The sequence below is a fragment of the Spodoptera frugiperda genome, chromosome 15 (genome assembly GCF_023101765.2).
Source record: "Spodoptera frugiperda isolate SF20-4 chromosome 15, AGI-APGP_CSIRO_Sfru_2.0, whole genome shotgun sequence".
Lineage (NCBI taxonomy): Eukaryota > Metazoa > Arthropoda > Insecta > Lepidoptera > Noctuidae > Spodoptera > Spodoptera frugiperda.
The window spans coordinates 10,743,069-10,759,678 of record NC_064226.1 but is presented as its reverse complement, the minus strand read 5'-3'; the positions used below and the strand labels follow the sequence as shown (position 1 = coordinate 10,759,678).

Sequence of the window (16,610 nt, the reverse complement as noted above, 5' to 3'; positions counted from 1 at the left end):
TAGCAATTTCTTAATACTCTGCAAACACCTTTTGTTTTTGCATTTAAAATCAAAATAAAAAATAGAAGGCAGTACGAGGCGTTAGATTATATTATTTCGTAATGTACTAAAAATAGGCGATATAGTATACTAAAATTGATACACTGATTTATTGCCCAATTACGACCTTACGTAAATGTAGGCAATACGAAGCAAAAATGTAGATTCGGTACTACTTATTACATACTATCCGAAAAATTTGAACTCAAACCTTTATGGAAAAACAAAATATAATGTACATTAATCATGTAACCGTATCTACAAAGATATCTACGTCGGATCCTCGTACCGCCATTAGCTCACCTTGGAAAGACCAATCAAATATAAGGCAATATGCATGAACATTTATCAGTTTAGCACCAGAACAATATAACTTCAGCACTTTTATGTTATTTTATGTGGATGACTAATTTGTTTGTGTTTGTCACACAAATAGCCCGATAGCGACTTTAATGGCACTCCTTACAAGGTAACGTAACTCTTGAGATTGGTTCAACTACCAGTAGAACTTTGTTATAGTCATAACTAACTGCTAACGACACGTATTGGCTACTGGAGTGGATTGGGTATAAAGAACACTGGAAGAGTTTTATTTGTGCAAATAAGAACGCACGGATACACGTTTTTTTTTTATTTTGTTTTGCACTTTGTCTAACAGGGTATGAAACTATGAACTAATATCCTATGGGTATAATTTACTAAACGTGTTATGTTACGAGAAGACGACTTATGTTAGAGTTATTCCTAGAGAGTCTCTTTTGTCTCTTAGGGTAAAAGCATTGTTTTCCTGTTATTTATTTAATTATCTAGCTTCCGAGGATCAGGTACGGTATGCAGGTGTTTTATATTGAGTCAATATTGATATTTTTGTAGAACCCTTGTTTGGATTAGCAATAACAGTTTTTGAAGATTTCAATACAAGACTTATGGAAGTTGCTCAATTAAAGCCAGTTTATTAGGAGGCTCTGTTTAAAAGGATTTCAAAAATATAGGTATCCGACATCGGATGTTCTTTCCCCACTTCACATTCCAATTGAAAACAAATGCAAATGATACACAGTTCCCAAACAAAACCAAATCAATATGAAATGCTCACCTCTTCACGTCTTTACAGGCAAGGACGGTTCCATAAGTTCGTGGTGACGCTGTCGTTCATCGCAACACGTAGCGGTCTGCTCCGATGGACCGAGAACGTCAACACCTCCAGGAGCACCGACTCGTCAGAACCGTAAGTAAAACAAACGAGACTAAAATATAGGTCAATTTTACATAATCAAAAATTTATCTAATTCTTTAGAGTTTTGCCTTTAATTAGAGATTTACCTTACAGTCACTTCAGTGAGAGATACTCTCGAGCATACGACTCTGAATGGTATCGTCGCGCGGTAGAGCACCACGCCATCGAACCCGAGAGCTTCGTGTTCTCGGTGCCCTTCCGTGATGGCTCGGAAGCTGAGGAGCTGAGCGGCCGTCCCCCGCTGGTGCTGGCCACGCACGCCGTGTTCGTGGAGTCCCGCGGCCATCGTGCACCCGCCGCCGTCGTCGGCCTGCACTTCCAACTAGACTCTCTGGCCAAACACTTCTTGAACGTGACTTCAGCAGTAAGTCATATACAAAACGACAACACGCTATTTAAACTATCTGCTAACCTCTTACTTCTTTCTTCAACAGTGCACAGCTGGCACTTCCTGCAAGAAGACTTGCGCGGGCGACGAGTTGGACTGTTATATCTTGGACGACAACGGCTTCATAATTTTATCAGAGGACGTCTCTCAAACTGGCCGGTTCTTCGGACAAGTCGATGGGACTATTATGGATTCACTAGTACAGGACCGAATATACAAAAAAGTCGTTGTGCACGATCATCAAGGCAGATGTCCAGATTCCAGGAACTCGTTTAGTGGTGACGGTCATAAAGTTTCGGTGAGTACATGTTAGGAAATACATCATACGAAGAATTTACATTTATCATTATCCAATGTTTTTGATTAAATAATACGTATTTTTACTATTACATCTTAGCCTCTGAAACCGTTGTCCTGGCTCGGCGGATACCTCACCAGTCTGCTTGCCGTGTGGTTCCCGCTGTGGGAGCCAGTGCGTGCAAGAGCTAGGCCATACGCTGAAGAAGAAGTTGGTAAGTAGAACATCCACAAAACGCACGTGATATCAAGCATTCTCCGTATCACAAAAAAAAACTGTTCAACTGTGAAAATTCATTGTTTATTTTCAGATTACGAGGACTACGAGACCGAGGACATGGAGAATGATGATGACTTGGACAGGGACCGCGGTACTTATGAGATCATAATCGACGGGTTGGGTGAAAGTTCCCGCGACAGTGGGCGGTCCCACCCGGGCCCCCCTCCCCCCTCGAGCGGTGTCCCCCCTCCCCCGCCACCCCGTGAGGCGGCACGATCGGCCGCCGTGCGACCCTGTGACACAAGCGCCGAGCTCTTCACGCTGCAATCCTCACGACTTAACACCGCACAACCACTCAAGGGCAAACTTACTAACTGCCACAACTCCGGCTGCGAGAGGTAATAGATAGTTTTTAATAATTCACAGAATGTTTTTAGAACTTATTCAGCAGTTAGCACATAGCCCCTTTTCATTCGGAGAACATAGTTGAATGTCCTGGTCTCGCAGACATCCAGATTGTTATCCACATATCAAAAATTTTTGTTAGTGAACAAATCAACCATAGTGTGTTATAGCGTCTCTCTAAAATACGTGGTGATATTTGAAATCAAAGTAAACTTTGTGTGCAGGCCGTTCAGCGTGCAGAAGATCCCGCACAGCAACCTGATCCTGCTGGTGGTGGACACGCTGTGCCCGTGCGGCGCCAAGCGGCTGGACGTGCGCGCGCGCGAGGCGCCGGCCCGCGCGCCCTGCCGCCGCCTCGCCGCGCACCACCGCCGCCGCCCCGCGCACTGCGGCTCCTACCATCCCGAGGTAAGCTCATCGGCTCCAGCTCTACACTTGCTACTAGCAATCCACGTATTGTAAACATTAAACACATAATGAAACTCGTAAATGTCCAGGAAATCGAGATCCAATCGTGTGGTCGCGGCGGTCGATTGATCCCTGCGGTGTGGGCGGTGCTATCTCCGCTCCTGCTGCGGCAGGTGCTGAGCACGTGACTGCGCGTGCGCACTTAATGTTCTACCAACGTGCGGGCCCAGCGCTCGGAACGCCGGCGAGTCGTGAAACTTTCTGTACCCCACTCAGTTTCAGTAAACCGGTCGATTGTTTCAATGTTATCTCTTAGTTTCACGACATCTCCAGGGAAACTACATCCGACAATGGCGTTCATGTATTCTTGCGAGTTTGCGAGTGATGTGAGTGGAGTGGAGTGGAGTACGGTCTGTATGTATGCGGTGTATGTCTGCCTCTCCTCAGCCGCTCCAGCCGCCGAGTGGCCGGCGGTGACGTGTGGGCCGATGTAATTGTGCCACCGTGCGACTCACCGCCGGGTACCCGGTACCCGGTTCCCGCACTCGGTAGCCGGAGCGTTTAACGAGGGGCTTACAGTTTTGATCAATTTTACCGACTGAAGTTTTGGTCCGACCAAGTGAACTTTTGATCTTGTTTTGAGACAGGATTATAGTCGAGTTAGGGTACGATTATTGAAATATTTTCTCCTCTCTGTTAAGTTGTCACTTTCATATTGTAACTGATGCGGACGCATACGGTAATAGGTAGGTAACGAATATCTTGTTAAATTTAAATTGAAGATTATCACAAACTTGGAGATCTTATAAATTATAGCTAATGTTAATAGGTATTGAAAGATAATTAATGTAAAATATTAATATCGTTTAACAGTTTTAGAAAAATTTACCTATGTTGAGACCTAATTCGATTTTATTTCTTGATATCTGTCATTCAATTTTATCGCAAACTTATTGAATAGTTGCATAGGGGTTGATGTAAATAAGAAATTATTTGTTTGTAGAGAAATTTCTTTGCTGAATTTATGTGTGCCTGTGTAATGTAACAGTCGTTGTGTCGTCGAGCAGGCGTCGCAGCGCTAACACGCACTGCCATACAGGGGAACAAACCTAATAATATAATCAAATAGCTTGTTGTCGCTCGCGTCGGTCGCGTCGCTCGCTCGCGTCGGTCGCGCGCATTGAGGCGTGTCCCCGGGCGCCGCGACGCCTGTCTCTCTGACGACTTTCCATTTTAGTCGTTAGTGATTTTCTCGCCTAATCTTCGAGTAATGTCGTAAAGAAACTGTAAACAGTTTCGTATTTTTATTGTAAATATTTTACTAACTTAAATGGCCTATTACAATTTTAAGAAAGTGTGTTGCTATAATTATAGGTCGTTCAAATTCGACTTCTGCTGTCGTAAATGTTAACATCGTCATATCGATCTGTATCAATAATTGTTTGCATATCATAATGTTCTCTTTCGATTGTTTCAAGTTAAAGAAAAGGCCTCTGAACATCGGATAAGTACTGACACTCTACAATCATACGTAAATTTCAAATTTCGGAGTATAAGAGAATAAGCGTATTTACCTATTAACTTGTTTGTACCTAACCTAAATGTGAATGTTACATAGGAGTAATGATCAAATCCACATACTTACATTTAACATTAAATAGTTTTATATATCATACCTATTTATTGAATAGTCATTAATGTACACGAGTATACGGCTTGCTATTGTCCGTTATAAGTATTCCAATTTTTGAAGCAGTGTAAAACCCCGTACCGTTATTCCTAATGAATATACATAGCCAGAGTTAGAGATTGAGTGCCAAACCACTATTATACAATAATGTGACACAAGCCGTTGGCGAGTGACGTGTCTGCCCGCGTAGCTGTGAGTGCGGAGGACAATAGCAAGCTACACATTCTATACAACGTGCCCTCATTGCAGCAAGCTCGCGGTGCGTACTTCGCGTATTGTAATGTTAAGTGGAAAGAGAACTGAGCGGGGTTAGACGTAGAATAGCCTTTTGTGGGCCTTGTATATGCAGTGTTACCGACATTTATATGGTGCAGTAGTTAGTTACACAATATACATAGATATTACAATTACATATATCTTCCGTACAATAGAGAAATATTAGATTTGAAGCAATAATAAAGTTAACTCGGTGTATATTCCCAGAAGAGCGCCGACGAGATTACTGCAGTGAGTGCGCGCGTACCATACAAGTTAACATAGTCATATCGTACACAGCATACTCACTAATATACTACAGATAATTAACGTTGATTGAAGGCGCTTTTGAGAAATTGTACATTTTGTATAAATAATACAGTAAGGAGTCGATTTAATGGCGTAGAGATTGTTTAAGCTGGTGAGTGGCGAACGACTGGTAATGTATTGAAAGTGCTTCTAGTAAGCGTCGAGTCTTCCATAGCAGTCGAACGCGGGGGCGAGTGTTTATTGTTACGTCTAAGTATTAAACGATAATAATAGCGTATACTTATCATAGCATAGGCGGAGCTCGCGTCTTGTACCACGTGCAGATATTTTTACTTGCACTTCGCGGGATTTAGTTCTATGTAACTATAGACACAAAACAAATACCTCGTTTAGTTACTCAGAATGTAATAGTTAGACAGAGTTAGCATTTATTTCGCGTTTAGTTCTTGGACATATCAATTCAGGCACCAAATGAGACTATAGAGTAAGCAATTTTTAAATGTTTTCTTGTATTACAGTATTGATATCGATTATTTTAATAAGGTCTTTATCAATGTTTTGTAGAGTCGCGGGACTGGCGCGCAACGTATTGATCCCACATTGACAGGGTCCTCGTTAAAATAGTTGTGCGGTGGCGCCATACGTGCGAGCGAACAGTGATATGATCATATCTAAACTTGCCACCTTCACTAACCCTGTATCTTACATTTTTATATAAATCCTAAATTACTCGTTTTATCTGATAGACCTGTCAATTTCGTTCTAATGCTTTTTAGAACTATTACCAAAATTCGATAAATTCTGGATAAAATTATATAACTATTTGATTGGAAAGCAAATGTTGACGTCACTGTTTATGATATTTTCTTTGAATTAGTTAAAAGTTGTATCATTCTTCACGGCAATCTGTGTGAAAATGGTTCTCTAGCGTAATTCTAGTAAAATACTGTTCTTTTTGTTACTTGCCAGTTCATTGCTATAGATATACAGTAATTACAACAATAAAGTTCTCTTATAACATTGTGAATGTGTCACTTTTCTTTCTATATACCTACCCAATATTTATAAGTTAATATTTAGAATATTTATTAAAGAAATCATTCTACATCAGCCTGTGCGGTTCATACTTTACAGGTAAGTACAGACACCTAGGTGTGGATTATGTCTTTAATTTTTCTTATAAGTCTTTTCGCAGCAGTGTAGCAGTAATTTATTTAAAACCTCAAGGTAGGTATCATTTGTTTTGATGGGTAAGTAATCAATGAACTGTGGTGCCTTTTACCCACCTCACAAAGAACAATATAAATAAAATAATAGATTAAATACTGCCTTAAATAAAACTCGGTACTATAATATAATTATGATACGCTTATATTAGACACTAATAACAGTGGTACATACAGAGTTACATGTATAAACTGGCTGCGAAGACAATGTCTCTCTTCAGCAGTTTGATGGCTTCGCTGAACTTGTTCTCCAGGTCTGTGTTGCCGATGTTCTTGGCGGCCTGGCACAGCTGTCGGAGCACCTCCTCCAGACGACGCATACATCTGATTATGGAACCTGCCAAATATACAAAACTTGAGCATTTTCTTCTACTAACAAATAACAAGTAATAGCTTGTGAATGGGCAATGTTGACATATTAGTTGGTTTGAGAACTGTATTATCTGAAATTGTATTTTCAAGAAAGAAACATACATTTTAGCCTTGACAAGACAAAATTAGAATTGCAACTTACTGTAGTCAACAAAAGAATGCACACGAAATAATTAGGTTATATTTAGCTATTAGATGCAAGCACACAGTTACACAAAAAAATGCAGTCTTTTTGCATCAAATGAGTAATTGGAAGCAATCAATTATGTCTGAACAATACTGTCATTGGATATTGCGCGATGCAATGGCGACGACGCAAGGTCAGTTTCATAAGATATAGATAACCCAGAAAGGAAACATGTACATACCAACGTACACGTAAATAAATAAAATATGATTATTTTCTAATGGCGACACACATGGGGTGTCGTGCATTTCGTCGATATGTGACATGTTATCAAAAAAATATAGACTAGTATTTGATACTTGCTACATAAGTAATGTCTTCTTACCTTCAAAGACGTCAGTCATTTTGCAGATCTGTAAGAAGGAAGCTCCCTTGGCCCAGGTAAGCACCACGTCCATCAGCGTACACTTGAACTTGCCCACGTATTCGTCCTCGTCAATCTCCATCTTAGCGTCCTGCGATACCTTGGCTATTCTACGAGCGTATTCCTGAAATTATTATCGTGTCATTTTTATATGTACATCGTCGAATCACTTCCACTTCATCCTTTGATCACTGATTGTTCAGTTAAGTAACAAAGTGTCTATTTTCAAATGAGCGGACAAAATAAAGTACTCTTCTATTTATTTGATAAGTAAGAAGCATAACAGTATACACAAGATGACGTTATACATTTATAAGATAGATCAATATCTGTATGTAATATATATGATGTACATATTATCTCACTTGTAACTGGCGCAGCACGCCCCGCAGTTCCTCCCCGGTGGCGGAGGCTTGCGAGGAGTTCTCGTCGCACACGAAGCAACTGACGAGCGCCGCGCTCTGCTCCGACGTCAGGCCGTTGAACACTCCGTTGAATATCAACTCCGTTAAGAGCAGCTCATCAGCGCTAACAGTCACAACAAATGTATATTCATATTAATACGTGGACATTTCAGAATAATTATAACTAACGTATGAGTTTATATCGGAGCTGCGGACAACGTAACAGGTTAACGGGGCTCAAAGCAGGAGAAGGAAAGGGGTGATTTTTAGACAGTAAGAGTCTGACACTCCCTCTCGCTTCACCCAAGACGAGAGAAGAGGTTGGATGATTTTCGCCCCGCAAAAAAGCTTTATATATGTGATTGAATACTTTACGAAACTTTGAAAACTATCGATAAAAACATCATTATGTCTCTGACGACAAAGAAGAACTAGAACTATTTAAAAAAGGATTCAAGATTACTAGAAACAAAATTAGGTTTTCTCACCTGCTCAATTCACAAGCGATACGTCCTTTCAGTTCTATGACATCGGCGGCCGTGCAGTATCCCATTCGTCGCAACACTCGCTTCCTCTTCTTGAGCTCGTCCATCTGCAGTATACTCTTGGCTGTCTTCAGCTCGGCCTTGGCCAATGTGAGTTCCTCATGAAGTTCCTGCTTCCTTTCATACGCGGCTGTGAGCGCGCCGCGACTCTTGTCATTGTGCAGTGGATGTGCATACAGTCTGCATCAAATGTAATATTAAGACAACTCCTTCTTTCGAAGTATGTTTTAAAATAAGCTAAGTTTGACTCAGGCCCTAAGGTTCTATTACGATTCATGTACCAAGAATATATAAAATATTATAATCTGAACGTGAAATTCAAAAATAAATCTTCCTAGTATTGAATTAAGAATCAAAATAAAAAAAAACTCTTACCTTTCTTCCAAATTCTTTATTCTATCAACACATTCCTTGAATACTGGCTCAGTGATTTTCATATCCTTTATGGGGTTCAATAATGGTGGTCCTTCGGGGAAACGTTTTTTCACTTCACCAATTGTTTTTAGGACAGATTTTCTATTGTCTTTCGGTCTTAAGTCTTTTGGATAGTACACTCTTAGAGAACTGATTTGATAGATGAGCGTGTGCAGTACTGGAACTACTTCTACGTCGCCGGCCTGTGAGAAATACAAATATTTTCAGTAACACAATAATTGGTAAGAAAAATAATTGAGTGGACATGGTCTCCCATATATTATTTATTGTTCCTTTTGGAGTTAATCCTTACCTCGCCAGGTGGACATGGCACTCTGCTGTCTGTATCATCTTCAGAAGTCTTCTTGACATGCAATAAAATGTCCACCAGTATCACAGCTTCCGACGTCAAAGGATTCTCCTCTCCTCTCTTGCCTTTGCTCGTATTATGTCTAAAGTTTACTATAATGCCCCAATCATACTCATGTTTTTCTGTTTTTACCTGTGGAGGGGCCAAAATACTTTATTTTAACCGACTTCAAAAAAAGGAGGAGGTTCTCAATTCGACCGTTTTTTTTTTTTTTTTTTATGTATGTTAATCGATATCTCCGGCAATTATAGACCGATTTGAGAAATTCTTTTTGTGTTTGAAAGAGTACGATGTCAGTGTGGTCCCATATAAAATTTTTTAAAGTCTGACCATGAATGTGGAAGATAATCCAGGGAACTCCTCAAAAATGAACAGAATGTGCTCTGCGTTTGAGTTTAAGTGATGTACATTAGCTTATCTTTTTGAGTAACCATAAAATTCAGGACAGATAGTAGCATATCTGGTATAGAATGATGGGTAGCTTGATGTGCTGTCTGATTTACATGTGTATGTAGGTACCTAATCTGTTTGTGTTTGACAAATGCATATCTCTGGCAGTTATAGTTCGATTTGAGAAATTCTTTTTGTGTTTGAAAGAGTACGATGGCAGTGTGGTCCCATATAATTGTTTTTAAAGTTTGACCATAAATGTGGAAGGTAATCCAGGGAACTCCTTAAAAATGAGCAGACTGAGCTCTGCGTTTACGTTGAAGTGATGCATACTAGCTTATCTTTCTCAGTAGCCATAAAATTCAGGACAGATAGTAGCATATCTGGTATAGAATGATGGGTAGCTTGATGTGCTGTCTGAGTTACATGACTTGTATACCTATGTGGGTATCTAATCTGTTTGTGTGTTTGACAACTGACTATGTATGTAGCTTATGAGCAGGTTACTGTTAGCTGTCGGCTCAGCAGATCATAAGTAAGAGTATCAGGTTAATATACATTTGAAAATAATGTACTTATGCGTCAATATGGATAGATATTAATATTATTCATTTAAACGGCGCTGTCTCATATGAGCAGCGCGTTTAATAGGTCGCCCCATACTCAAATAAGTTATTCACTAAAAATCAAGAAATAAAAAACAATTTTAACAAAAAAAAAACCGACTTCAAAAAATAAATATTCCAAAACAAATTAATATACACTAAAAAGTAAAAGAAATAATTGCGTATTTTTCAACAACTTAATAGATCAACTTTACTAACTCATCACACACATTATAATGTAAGTAGGTACAATTATTGTTATTTTTGGAGTCGGTGTCAGCCTAGGAAACGCCAACAACTAGCACGGCACGGGCACGGCACGGGCGGAGTGGTGGTTGAGTACCTACTTACAACTGGTGTGAAACTGTAATGATTTGTTGTGATAATAGGTAAATAACAAACCTATCTTAGTTGGCTGACACCGACTCCAGAAATAACAATAATTGTACCTACTTACATTATAATGTGTGTGATGAGTTAGTAAAGTTAGTTGATCTATTAAGTTGTTGAAAAATACGCAATTATTTCTTTTACTTTTTAGTGTATATTAATTTGTTTTGGAATATTTATTTTTTGAAGTTGGTTTTTTTTTTGTTAATTGTACACTTAAATTCTGTGGTATCAACAACGCTATACAATGTGATAGGGGCGGGACTTCTAACCTGTTAAGGCTGAGTACTACATCTAATTTTATCGACAAAAAAAATAATATGGGTGGTTGAACCCCTAATTGAAAATATTGAAAAATAGTCATTTTTTCAGTAAAAATAATTCACAAATGATTTTTTTTCTCACCAAAACATTATCAAACATATGAAAAAAGTAATGAATTAGTTAGCCAAGGTTATTAGCTACCGTTTGACGTTTTTTTTTTGTTATATACAACCTTTGATATCAAAAAAAGTAAAAAAAATATTAAAATAGCCATAATTTTTAGGGGGAGGGGATTCGACCCCTTCGACCCCCGACTTTTGTCGATAAAATTAGATGTAGAACTCAGCCTTAACGGGTTAGAAGTCTCGCCCCTATCACATTGTATATAGATACATAGGGTAGGTACGCTACATACGGTTTAATCATTATTAAAAGTACCTACATACACTTGATAATTGTTTTTACTAATGGAGTGTCTTAGTAAGTGATAAGGTATTTTGTCAATAAATATGTAGTTAAACATTTTATCAGAATATGCACGAAGTGACATCACTAAAACCTGCTAATTAATGTCATGGCCCACGCGCCCACGTACAACGCGCGGCCTTCAGTAATATAAACATATCTAAAATTTAAATATTTGTAAAGCGTTCATCTTTAATCAAATTGTCTGGCTTCAATTTTGTCATTCTAATTCATTGGCAATCTACAAAACTTTGAAATACTTAAGTTATGAAAATCACCATCATACTTGATTTATTTTGTATCAAGTATCATCTGAGGTAGGTCCATAATAAAAATAAGGAAACGAAAATTGTACAATTAAATATTAAATAACATACACAAATGTCATTAAAACATACACCTTAGTCATAACGTTTTTACATTAAATTACAACAAGCAAAGTTAGGTCCTAAAGTATATTCAGCAATAGACCTAGAACATCACTGAGTCTTACCTTAACAAGTCGTCCTGGTTGTAAAAAAGGTTTCAAGTATTCTGGCTTGGTGATAAAGGACCTGAACTGTGCACCCAACAGGTCTAGCTGGGACCTGATGTTGCAGTACGAGGCTATCGAATGCTCCTCCGCGATGGTGAGAGCATTGTACTCCTTCTGTTTTGATTTCACTTCTATTGGACAATGAAGTGAGTACATATTAGTATCATATATATCCAACAATAGAAGAACATTAAACTTACTAATTGTATTTTATTACTCTCTACAGTCTAACAATTTATATTGAAGTTGTAATAAAAAAATTGAAATAAGACAGGACAAATTGAATACTACTCTACTGCATGGGATCTCATATTACATCCATAACTTTAGTTGGGAAATAAAAACAGGTGATGTTAAGAATTAGCACAAAACATATTAGTTATTCAAACAAAATAACTTACTGTCAATTAGATCAGGAATTGCAGCCTGATTTTGAAACTGGAAGAAACTCCTTTCTAACATATACTCCGGATTAATTTCTTCTACTCTCAACAAGTTTAGCACCTAATGGAAAATATATTTGTTTTAGAAAGTATACTTACATTTTAGTCACAGTTTGTTCAAATCAATGTATAGAAAATATTCAGACTACTTTAGATTACAATGGAAGTTAACATATTTGTTACTTCATCACGCGAAATAGCTGAATACATGGGGATGGAATTAAGCCCAGGAATAGATTAGTAAAATAAAATGTAATGTTTATGAAAACACATCTCCAAATGAACTTGTAGCCAATATAAAACTAATAATAACTTACCATATTATAAGTGAGATGGAAGGCGGAGTTGATGGGATCGGCTTTGCCCTGCACCATGCCTTTAACGACAGCGGGCGTGACCTTCTCATCAATCATCAGGATCACAATACCCTTGTCGTCGAGACCTCGCCGACCTGCACGTCCCGACATCTGGATGTACTCGCCTGATGATATCTAATTATCATAAAAACTGTTAATTCCACCAGTAATGAGTATTTACTGAGATTTTTAAAAGATATAAAATCCTTATTGCAATTACTTACAAATCTAAAGTCTTTTCCGTCAAACTTCTGGCAGCTGGTAAACACGACAGTTCTGGCAGGCATGTTTAGGCCCATGGCAAATGTCTCAGTCGCGAATAGTGCCTGTATCAACAACAAACAATATTAGATATTGATTTTAATATCTTCACTATGTTCATCTATCAAAACACTTAACATAGAAAATACAATTTCATATTATCTCCGCGAAAACCAAAAAGGTTCTTCTCCTCACCTTAATAAGTCCTAATCCGAACAGAATTTCAATAGTTTCTTTGAGTATAGGCAGGAGACCACCGTGATGTATGCCAATACCGCGCCGCAGTAAAGGAATTACATTCTCCACCTGAGGTAGTTTGCGATCCTCCTCAGACAGTACGTCCATAGCATTGTTGAATACTTCGTCCACAAGCTTCTTTTCCTCAACTGAAGACAACAAAAAAAAACGTTATTAAAACATGTCTTAATGAGTTTTTAGGCATGTTCATAAGGAACTCTACTCACTTGTATTAAAGTCCAATTTGGCCATCTGCATGGCATATGCTTCACAATCTTTTTTACTGAAACTGAATATGATAACAGGTGCGAAGTTCCTTTCCATGATCATCTTAACGATGTTAAATATATTAGTTTGGTTGGCGCCGCGTGGGCCACCGCGACGGCCACGTTGGTCGCCCTTGGCTGCGTCACCCGCGTTGCTCAAAACTGCCATAGCAGTGTTAAAGTTGTCCTCTTTAAATATACCCTAAAAACAATGATGTTCAATTAATCATTTATATATATTAGTGTTAGGATATGAAAATAAAATTTTTATTAAATCCATCCTAGATGAAGAGAAAAGTTAAGCATATCTTTATTGGGAAATAAAAGGAAGCTTCTTAAACAATAAAGATTTAAATTATTATACCACATGCAATTGGTATAAAGAACATAGAATATATTATATCAAATCGAGGCGTCATTAATTTTAAATTCCAACATTACATACATCAACCAGATAGACATACATTTTTCTAAAAATTATGTCTACAGACATAATTGACTAGAAATATACAAGTCATTAGGTCCTGTCTTACCTTTTCATCCACCACAAGATGTATACCATCCCCACCAGCAGGGAATATGTAGTGTTGTAATGGAGTGGGTCGGAACTCGGTGTACACCACATGACAAGGTTGGGAGTGCAGCCGACACACCCACTCCGCAAACTGACGGGCATTAGGTATTGTAGCCGACAGAAACACATAGTGTACATTATCAGGCAGCAAAATCAATGTTTCTGTTAACAATTTAAAAGAATTAAAGTTTAAACAGTGAACTCATAATTGAGTCAAGAGTTCAATAAATAAATAAGAGTTTGCAAACAACTGTTTTATTTCAGTATCTCATACAATAAATATGGATTACTAAAATTGGTAATACTGAGCTTCTTTGAATAGATTTTAAGATCTATCAACTAAAATAGCTACACAAGAATGTAAATAATATATTATCTATGCCTTCTGATATGTACAATTGTACATCATATTCTATAAAAGAATGAAAACATTTACCAACCTTCCCAGACAACACCTCTCTCTTTATCCCTCATGTAATGAATTTCATCAAATATAACCCATCCCACTTCTCGCATGATTTCAGAACCTCTATACAACATATTTCTTAAAATCTGTGAAATAAGTGAAGGGAATAAGTTAATATAAAAAAACATACCAGTCGAATTTAGAACCTCCTCATTTTGGGAAGTTGGTTAAACATACAAATAAATTTTAAAAAGCAATTTTAAAAACTTTGTCTTACCTCAGTAGTCATGATTAAACATGAAGCTGAAGGGTTTATGGTCACATCACCAGTTATAAGACCTACATCATGAAACTCTTCAGAAAACTCCCTATACTTCTGGTTAGACAGAGCCTTGATAGGAGTAGTGTATATCACTCTTTGCTTATTCTTCAAAGATAGAGCTATGGCATACCTACAAAGAATATCAATGTTATTATGAATAATACATGCACTTGTTTTTTTTTCATTGGCTGTATTTACAAAAAACAAAACAACAAATTTTGGTTCACATAAAAAATATTGTACTCTGTATACATCGAACTGGTGTCACATCGCAAAGCATCAAACAGTTCATATTATGTTTAATATGAACTATTGTCTTGTTTATAAGCTGTTGCTTATAAGCAAGACAAATTATATTGCATACAATTGTGTAATTACAAGTTTGATTAATAATTATATTATATTTGAAAGTAAAAAGAAAGTCAAGTAACTTACTCAGCCACCACAGTTTTTCCAGCAGAAGTGTGAGCAGAAACCAATACAGATTGTAAGTTGTCTATGCATAGTATGGCCTCCTTCTGAAATGGATCCAGTATGAAACTATACTGCTTTGCCGGCTCTCCTGTGATTGGCATAAGCGGGGCATACTCATGGTTTGGTGGTATTGCCACCTCGTGTGTACAACCCTCATGAGTTTCTAGTGTATGTATTACAATACGGGCATTCAAGAGATCTAAACTGAAATAATAACAAGAATTTCAGACTAATATTGCAATTTAAACAACGGAGATTCATAATTAGAATTTCGCGAAGACAATATTACAAGATTATTAGCATTAACTTACTTTATATCACTAGTCAATTCTGCATCATCTTCGTCGGCTTTTTGTTTCTTAGTACTTTGTTCAATAACCTCTACTTCATCGTGCAACCTTTTCAAAGAAGTAGATTCTGTCGGTTTTTCAGCTTCCCTGTAAATTAAATACTTTTACTATGTGCTTTCAAATAAGAAAAGCTTGATACGTGCGGTCAGCATTAAACAAGTGAGGTTAACTCACGGTTCACTTTTTTCTTTCTTAACATCAGGAAGTTGAACCGTAGCTTCGTCCGCTGCGGACTCATCAAAACAATCAAATAAACTATTCACGTCTGCCATTTTACATTAAAATTGTCAACTTCCAACCATTTAATTTATCCTAACCTCCAGCAAATCACACAACAAACACATTCACAATATTACACATTGACGTACCCAAGTATTAATTCTGACAGTTCTGGGTTTCTGACATTGACAGCGAGTTCCTTTATTTTAAAACTAGCTGGTGCCCGCGAACTCCGTTTCGCCAAGAGATGTTAATGCGCCAACAGAAGATAAAAAACTATTATAATAGAGTCATTTCCGTATGTTTTTAAAGTGAAGGTGTTGCATGCCAGTTAAATAACCACTTCTCATATATGTTGATCAGGACACTTTGTACTTCCACCATACCGAACGTCGAAATACATCGCAATAAGCCTAAAGAATTTCTTTATACACCACATTTGATGTTCTACCTGTAGGAGCCAATACAAACAAATTATCGGAGCTAGTGACACGCGAGAAAGCCACATAAAGCTGTCCGTGTGAAAAACAGCTCGTCCTAAGATCGACACCAGCGGCTCGAAGTGTCTGACCTTGTGACTTGTTAATGGTCATCGCAAAACATGGAGTAACGGGAAACTGCACGCGCTTAAATTGAAATGGGAAATGATTTGGGATTAGCGGTATGCGTGGTATAAATACTACTTCACCAGATCCACAACCCGTGAGAATTTCGGCTTCTATGATATTACTTCGAAGTGCAATTACTTTTAGCCGAGTTCCATTGCACAGCTTAGGGGTGTTAAATTACGAAGCAACATTATGGGAATGCCTACTTTTAAAGTAATATTATGTGCGGGGAGTCCAGGTGCAGCGAGAGAGTTTAAAAATTCAACCGGGTAATTTGTAACATCCATTTGATCTACCACTGTATTTATAGACCGGTATACAACTTGGTCTCCTTCAATTCGCTCTAGAATAATT

The 16,610-nt window shown here is 37.9% G+C and overlaps 2 protein-coding genes across 5 annotated transcripts in view; one reads left to right on the top strand and one right to left on the bottom strand.

Annotated features, from left to right (window-relative positions):
- Positions 1-6,236, top strand: part of LOC118276863 (voltage-dependent calcium channel subunit alpha-2/delta-3) — a 57,160-nt gene extending 50,924 nt beyond the window's left edge. For 2 of the 4 annotated variants that reach the window (XM_035595453.2, XM_035595479.2), the window contains 8 exons: positions 476-508; positions 1,154-1,267; positions 1,370-1,640; positions 1,711-1,962; positions 2,062-2,176; positions 2,273-2,579; positions 2,811-2,994; positions 3,084-6,236. In XM_035595453.2, the coding sequence (XP_035451346.2) occupies positions 476-508; positions 1,154-1,267; positions 1,370-1,640; positions 1,711-1,962; positions 2,062-2,176; positions 2,273-2,579; positions 2,811-2,994; positions 3,084-3,182 (1,375 nt within the window). In that variant the 3' untranslated portion in view covers positions 3,183-6,236. The remainder of the gene's footprint in view (positions 1-475; positions 509-1,153; positions 1,268-1,369; positions 1,641-1,710; positions 1,963-2,061; positions 2,177-2,272; positions 2,580-2,810; positions 2,995-3,083) is intronic. The other 2 variants (XM_035595461.2, XM_035595470.2) reach the window with 2 other exon arrangements.
- Positions 6,237-6,557: 321 nt separating this feature from the next.
- On the bottom strand, positions 6,558-15,810 carry LOC126911517 (exosome RNA helicase MTR4). Its single transcript, XM_050699044.1, has 18 exons — positions 15,604-15,810; positions 15,391-15,516; positions 15,041-15,283; positions 14,561-14,735; positions 14,318-14,429; positions 13,837-14,039; positions 13,265-13,505; positions 12,996-13,186; positions 12,764-12,865; positions 12,501-12,674; positions 12,142-12,244; positions 11,699-11,871; positions 9,035-9,223; positions 8,683-8,924; positions 8,251-8,487; positions 7,724-7,886; positions 7,320-7,482; positions 6,558-6,772 (listed from the first exon to the last, which is right to left on the bottom strand). Exons 1-18 carry the CDS (start codon positions 15,699-15,701, stop codon positions 6,615-6,617), a joined length of 3,093 nt encoding a protein of 1,030 aa, XP_050555001.1. The 5' UTR covers positions 15,702-15,810; the 3' UTR covers positions 6,558-6,614.
- Between the last annotated feature and the right edge of the window lie 800 nt (positions 15,811-16,610).

Coding starts and splice junctions, on each gene's coding strand:
- LOC126911517 (XM_050699044.1), bottom strand. CDS start 15,701: ATGGCAGACGTGAATAGTTTATTTGATTGTTTTGATGAGTCCGCAGCG. Junction 14,430..14,560: donor GTTTAATCATGACTACTGAG/GTAAGACAAAGT, acceptor CTTATTTCACAG/ATTTTAAGAAATATGTTGTA. Junction 9,224..11,698: donor AACCAGGACGACTTGTTAAG/GTAAGACTCAGT, acceptor GCCCCTCCACAG/GTAAAAACAGAAAAACATGA.